The sequence below is a fragment of the Brassica rapa genome, chromosome A02 (assembly GCF_000309985.2).
Source record: "Brassica rapa cultivar Chiifu-401-42 chromosome A02, CAAS_Brap_v3.01, whole genome shotgun sequence".
Taxonomy (NCBI): domain Eukaryota; kingdom Viridiplantae; phylum Streptophyta; class Magnoliopsida; order Brassicales; family Brassicaceae; genus Brassica; species Brassica rapa.
In genome coordinates, this window is record NC_024796.2 from 21,585,356 (window position 1) to 21,592,690 (window position 7,335).

The following is a 7,335-nucleotide window of genomic DNA, read 5'->3' on the forward strand; positions in this document are numbered from 1 at the left end:
AAGAAGGGAAAATTCAACTTTATATATATAGATTTCACTCTATTAGAGCATTTCCAACGCCACTCTATTTTCTACACCAAACTCTATTATAGAGTAAAATCTTCTCCAACTCTACTCTATATCTCACTCCAAAACAGTGTAACTCTATTTCTTACTCTATATTTGGAATAACTCTATTTCTTACTTTATTAGACCATCTCCCATGGGACATAAGAAAATTTCTCTATATTTCACTCTAAAATACAGTAACTCTATTGTAGAGTTGGATTTGCTCCAATGGTTCACTCTATAATAAAGTTACTCTATAAGAGTGAAATATAGAGTAATGTTGTTTTTGACTCCAAATATAGAGTAACAAAATAACATTACTCTATATTTCACTCTATTATAGAGTGAACTATTGGAGCAAATCCAACATTATAATAGAGTTACTCTATTTTAGTGTGAAATATAGAGAATTTTTTTGTGTACCATTGGAGATGCCCTTATAGAGTGAACCTTTTAATTTATACTCTAGTCCTTTTATTTTTAAACTTTTCATTTTGTAACTATTTATGTAATTTAATTATGCAAACATCACATAATTTTCTTCAAGGCAATATATAAATGTTTGAAACTTATTATTATTAGCCAGAGAAAAAAAAGCATTAAAATTAAAAATAATTTTATGAAATTAGCCAAAGAAAACAAATACTAAAATTAGAAATAAGCAACATAACATAAAAATAAAGTCAAAGATAATTGTGATTTAATATTCTGGTAAGTTGCCTCCATTTCCACCAAAATTATTAAAGTATTGTCCAAATGAGGTAGATGAAGAAGTAGCTTTTTGTTCATGTTGTTGACCACGTCTTTTTTGTAAAATTCGTGTTCATTCCTCTTGAAAATATGCACAAAGTTCTGCATCTTGCACTGAATTCAAGTCACAAAATAAAAAATTTTTTTCTTTCTCCAGCTCATTCAAAGCATAATTCTTCTTTGGAATCTCCAAGTGATATTCTCGTTGTGCTCTTGTTTTCTTTAGTTGTTCCAAAAATTCAGTATTTCCTTCTTTTAAGGTATTGATAACCGATGTTGTTTGATCACCTAGTTATAGATTGTTCAACGATTACTTTTTGGAGATACTGGTGTACAATGATGTTATGTTTCGTAGGAGATATCATATGTCGCGTCCTCTATTCCTTCGTATAATCGAAGCCATTGAAATTTATGACGACTACGTCACACAAAAAAGGGATGCAACGGGCATGGTTGGATTATCGTCTTTGGAAAAAGTAACGGCCGCATTTCGGATGTTAGCATATGGTTTTCCTGCATTTGGTAGATTTAGAAAAATCAAAGATAAAGAAACTCATTTGGTGCTTCGAAATTCGTTAATTGATCATTTGTGGGAAAGATACACTAATGGTGATGTTTAAGTTAAATGTATTATGTTTTAATATAATGTAATTTTTAAGATAATAAATGTTTGATATAAATATATAATTTATAAGAACTTTGTGAAAAATAAAGTATAAAGGATCAATTTGTAAATTTTGTAAGTAAAAGTTATTAGTCATAAAATAAAAAAGTATATATTTAAGATTATATTTTTTAGAGTTAAATATAGAGTAAACCATTGGAGAGAAACTCTACTCTGTTTTAGAGTTATTTTATTTTAGAGTAAACCATTGGAAATTGTTTTATAGAGTAACTCTATTATAGAGTGAACATTGGAGAAAATTTAACTTTATAATAGAGTTACTCTATTTTAGAGTAAAATTTAGAGAAAATTTTGTGTACCATTGAAGAAGGTCTCATATGTTTAATAAATTATACGAGTACTCTTTTTTTTTTTGAAAAAGTTGTTACGAGTGCTCTTCCGTTTGATAAGATGATATTTTAGCCCGTTTTAGATGTTTTAATACATAATATGTTTTCATTTTATGTAATTTTAATTTATTAAAAATGTACAATCAGTATTTTTCTTTTGATGCCCGAGAGAGACTCGACTAGCGCCTAATATCCGTTTTAGATATTTTAATATATAATATGTTTTCATTTCATGTAATTTTAATTTATTAAAAATGTACAATCAGTATATTTTTTCGTGCTTAGAAATTTTTTTTTTATAACTGTGGAGATTTCAAAATTTTTTAGGTCTATACACTAATTTCACAATGTCTTGCATCCATGTACTATGCTTACAAATATTATAATATATATTATCATTTAGTTTACAAATTGTTGTTATCATAAAATATAAAGTGAATATTTTCCCCAAAAAAAAGTGAATATTTTCCACAAATAAGTGAATACTTATCATAGAGTTTTTCATCTATATTCTTAGTATTTATTATAGAGTTTATTTAGTGTTTAAAAATATTGTTAGCTCTTCAACTTTATACAATAGTCTTTTCTTTCGATTCTATTTTCTCTCATATTTTTTTATATTTGTGTGAAGACTTCTTTAAAATGTATTGATGTGGATGACAAAAAAATGTATTGATGTGGATGATCTAATATATGTTGATGTAAAATGATTCAGTTCAACGTGATCGATTCAATTTTTTGAACTGTTGTTTTATTATCTTATTCTACTCACTAATCACATTTTGAAAAATGGAATTGTTTAAATCTAATATTAGAGGAAAGTATAACTTATGCAGGTTTAATGGTTTTTATTCATGTCATGGCCTCATGTGTATGTAGTAGAGAAAACACCCTAAACATTGGCAACGAGACCTCCAAATTTGTGGAGACGCCAATTTTTAAAAGTGAAGTTATAAAATAATTAATTTGTATATTTATTTAAAATAAAAATACTAATACATAATTAAAAGATTTTATATCAGAAAAACAAACAAATTAAATAATTTAACATGTACATCTATGTAAAAAATTTTAATGGGTTATTATTTTTTAAAAAAATTATGGAAGTATAACAATAAATAAAATTTCTGTATGTTTGAAACTTAAATTTATATATGCTATCGTAAAAAAGGAAAATGTAATTGAATAAAAAAGCTAATGACTCTATAATAAACAAAATAAGTAACTCTATATTAAATATAATTAAAAAAATTATATAAGCTTTCTTTTTTTTGTATTTAAAACATTGATGTTTTAGTTTAAAAATTACGCTTTTTTGTATTTAAAAAATTGATGTTTTAGTTTTAAAAAATTATGTAAGCTTTTTATTACATAATGCATTATTTAAAACATAAACATAAATTAATATGTAATAGTATGCATGATGAACGGAAAACAAACATATTTTAACTATTAAAAAAAATAATAATAAGTAACTCTATATTAAATATTAAACCCTTTTCAAGAAAAAATACTCTATATTTAATAACTGTAAAAAAATAGGATATCATTTTCCAATAGTACATTACAGTAAAATTTTCGGTAGTCTATGTAGCAAGCGTGGAGAGGAATTAACACGTGGGGAATATACGACGTGCCAGCCTCCGACTGTTATTTGTCTTCTGCTACGTTCAACGAGTACTTTAAAGAGGAAACAAAGAGGAAGTTAAGCCCTTTAGTTTATAATTTTATAAATTATTTGTCTTCTGATATGATGGAATCTCTGACCAATCAAAACATTTTATAAATTTTCATGTAATTATTTTAGACTAGTATAACATTAGTCTTCTTTCTTTATTTTCTGATAACTTCCTATTTTGGTTTAGGCAAAAGAAAACTGCCAGATGCAATTTAATTTGTCCTTACTATTTTAGTTAAATAATTCCTCATTTTCGTGTAGTCAAAACAAAATTGATATACAATCTTAAATTTAGGTAAATTTCATTTTTTTTGCGGTGCCTTTGAAATAACAAAAGTAAAATAGCCTTTATGTAAAAATAACATATAAGATTTCATGGAAATTTGACTAAAGAAAACAAACAGATTTCATAGGAAATAGAGTAAGACGTCATATATATTAAAACAGAAGTTACAACCTTGATTCATGTGTGTTTTTTTAAAAAAAATGGACCTAATGGACCTATTCATATAAAATCATGTTACATTTAATCTCTAATCTTATCATTTAAATTTCGGGCCTACCAGAAATTTTTAATGGGCTATCAATAATTGGATTTAAACAATAGATGATTCATTGGATTTGTAGATAATATAAATTAAATAGATATAATTTAATGTTGCAATACTATACTTCCATATGTTAAATATTTAAATATTTGTCGATGTTAACTTTTAAAACTATATAGATTTTTTTTTAAATAACAAAAATCATATTATCTAAAAATGATTAATCTTTACTACCTTAAACCAATGAAAACAAATTTTAAACTATATAGTTTATTTTAAAAATTAAACAAAAACTAAATGTTTAATTATTTACTCGATAATATAAATCTATGAAGTGAAAATTTTAATTTTTTAAAAACTTTCTAAATTTGTGAAATGTTACAATATCTTTGAATATGACAATAAAACAATATTTTACTACTTTTTATATATATAGTTATGATTTTAATAATGAAATTATAATCCAAAATATATATATATATATATATATTAGAAGATGCAAATACATGTGAAAGTTTGAAACAATCTATTCAATAAAAAATGTATCGTAAACTTATTATATTTTAAAAATTGATAGACACATATATATTATAATATATACCAATTTAGAATTGAAAATAAAATATTTATATAAAAATAAATGAAAACAAAAATCCGTGCAGTTACGCGGGTCGAGATCTAGTTCCTTATTAAAACTTATTGACAAATAAAAATTATTAACTTACAAACTGAAAGATATATAACACTACAAGTCCAACCAAACAAAAATGCCATATAAAGCAACATGTGCTGGTGTTTGTTAAGATATCAGATATTATTATACTTATGTTCTTAAAAAATATATATAATTTTAGAATTATAAAATCAGAAAAAGATAAAGTATCCTCTTTCTAAAACAAATCTCTTATTAAACAAATCTCTTATTTTAATATTTTGACTTTTCTTTTGCTATTTCTCTCTCTTTCCTCCTTTAAATAAAAGCCACCGTTGCTTTCTTCACCACAAGCTACCGTCTAAAGTCTCTCCTCAACCTCAGAGAAAACTTATCAATGGCTGTTGAAGCAACATATATGAATCTATTTGCTTCTCAGTTTACCACTACCGGGTAAATTAATCTTCTCATGATTTCTTCTGTAAACCATTTTTGAGCAGTTTCATTGATTTTGTTTTTTTTTTTCCCTCCACAGAGAATATGTTAAATTTGAAACGAACATGAACAATGATATCACCGTCGGTTTTCCGACAACTTTCGGAGTTCAAAAGTTACCGTACGCTCGGACCATTGAATCAGAAAGCGATCTCACATATAATTTCAACAAATCTCCAGCTCCTCCTTCAATATCTAAACGTCAGAGAGATCACACGTTTGACATAAACGCTCCAATGCCATCTCAGAAACGGAGGTCATGCGCGTTTGAACCGCAAACGTCTTTTATGGACGCTCAGATCCAACAACAACAATCAGAGATCGATCGGTTCGTCGCTCAACAAACCGAAACGTTAAGGCTAGAGTTAGAAGCGAGGCAACAGACGCAAACGCGGATATTAGCGTCAGCGGTTCAATCAGCGATTATCAAAACGCTGAAAGCGAAAGACGATGAGATTGCACGAATGGGGAAGCTAAACGGGGCTTTACAAGAGCGAGTGAAGAGTCTTTACGTCGAGAATCAGATCTGGCGTGATCTCGCTCAGACCAATGAAGCTACAGCTAATACTCTCCGGTCAAATCTTGAACAAGTTCTCGCTCAGGTCGATGATTTTCCCGGGACGGTAAACGGCGGAGATGGGTTTCGTCATTCGGTTGAAGAGGATGCGGTGTCGAGCTGCGGAAGCTGTGAAGGAGCTGATGGGGCGGTGACGGGAGGATGTAGAAGGTGCGGTGAAAGAAGGGCGAGTGTGTTGGTGTTGCCTTGCCGTCATTTGTGTCTGTGTACGGTTTGTGGATCGGCTCTGTTACAGGCGTGTCCTGTATGTGATACGGTCATGAACGCTAGTGTACATGTCAACATGTCAGACTCGTGACCGTAATTTTTCTAATTTTAGTTTTTTTTTAGTGAAGGATTAAATAGCAAACTACTGCTCTTTTATTTATCTTGTTGGAACTATTAATTATCAAATTGATTCATTTTTTTTGTAGTTACAATTTGTGTTTTCTTCATTCGTATTGATTATAGATTTACATTTTGTTTTGTAACAGTTCGACTTCATCTTTTGCTACGATTAAGAAAATGTGGGATATATCTTTAAAATAAATATTAGTATACATTTGAAAATAAAGAAATAACGTTCGATTAAATTTTAAAATTGTATCTTGCTCTGTTTAGCATCCCATCGGTGCATTTAACTCATACCTTTGTTGCAACATTCAGTATTAAACTGGTTTGGTTTAACAACTCAATATACTGTGAAGGCCTTAGGGCATCCCCACTGAGAGTTTAATGGGGGAGTTCACACGATTTTCGAAAAAAAAAAATATTAAAATAAATAAAAGAAGTGAATCTGTTTCTTGCAAGTTCACTGCACTGAACCCGGGTCAACACTGTAGCACGAGTCCTACGGTGCGTGGCGGCCCGCGATTGATCCGATTAATTCTTTTTTCTTTTTTTTTCAAAACAAAATTCAAAAAAAAAATAATAAAAAAATGCTTTGTGAACCCCTCCCATAGAGTTCACCGATGTACATGGCCTTACGTATAATAGTACTTAATAATGACATCGTGTTTATCGGTTTGGTATAAACCTGAAAGCACATCCATTCTATCTATGTGAGATATAAATAATCTTTTGACTTATTGTCGTCATTATTGATATAAGAAAATATATATTTTTGTTATTTTCCTGGAAACGTCAGTGGAAGTTGCAAAAAACGACATAATAATTTTTTTTGTTTGTCAGCATACGACATAATAATTGAATGGGAAAATTAAGTTTTTGAAGAATCTCTTCAAGACATGTGAGAGTGGTCCTTGGCCTTTTACATTCTTATTTGGTGAAGGGCATCTTCATGTGCTCTATATTTTATTCTATTTAGAGTATAAAATTGAGTAATAGACAAAAAAAACTAAAAAATTATTCAATTTATAGAGCAATATTTTTTTTTTTTCACTATTCCATTTTTCACTCCAAAAAAAAAAATATAGAATGAGGATGAAGATGCTACAAAACAAGAGAAAATATATTGTTCTATATTTTAGGAAGTTATATACTTCATCAGTTTCAAAATATTTTATATTTTTTTGGTTTATATAAATATATATAGAGTATATTTTTTTATGTTTTGCGAAGAATATCATTTTAA

At 28.1% G+C, this 7,335-nt stretch overlaps 1 protein-coding gene across 1 annotated transcript; it reads left to right on the forward strand.

Annotated features, from left to right (window-relative positions):
- The first annotated feature begins 4,779 nt into the window (after positions 1 to 4,779).
- LOC103848472 (BOI-related E3 ubiquitin-protein ligase 1) lies at positions 4,780 to 6,227 on the forward strand. Its single transcript, XM_009125374.3, has 2 exons — positions 4,780 to 5,143; positions 5,226 to 6,227. Exons 1-2 carry the CDS (start codon positions 5,088 to 5,090, stop codon positions 6,058 to 6,060), a joined length of 891 nt encoding a protein of 296 aa, XP_009123622.1. The 5' UTR covers positions 4,780 to 5,087; the 3' UTR covers positions 6,061 to 6,227.
- The last annotated feature ends 1,108 nt before the right edge of the window (positions 6,228 to 7,335 follow it).

What these genes read in the sequence shown, in the direction of transcription:
- LOC103848472 (XM_009125374.3), top strand. Translation starts at nt 5,088, where the DNA reads ATGGCTGTTGAAGCAACATATATGAATCTATTTGCTTCTCAGTTTACC. An exon ending in TCTCAGTTTACCACTACCGG is followed by an intron (nt 5,144 to 5,225) that starts GTAAATTAATCT and finishes TTCCCTCCACAG; the next exon opens with AGAATATGTTAAATTTGAAA.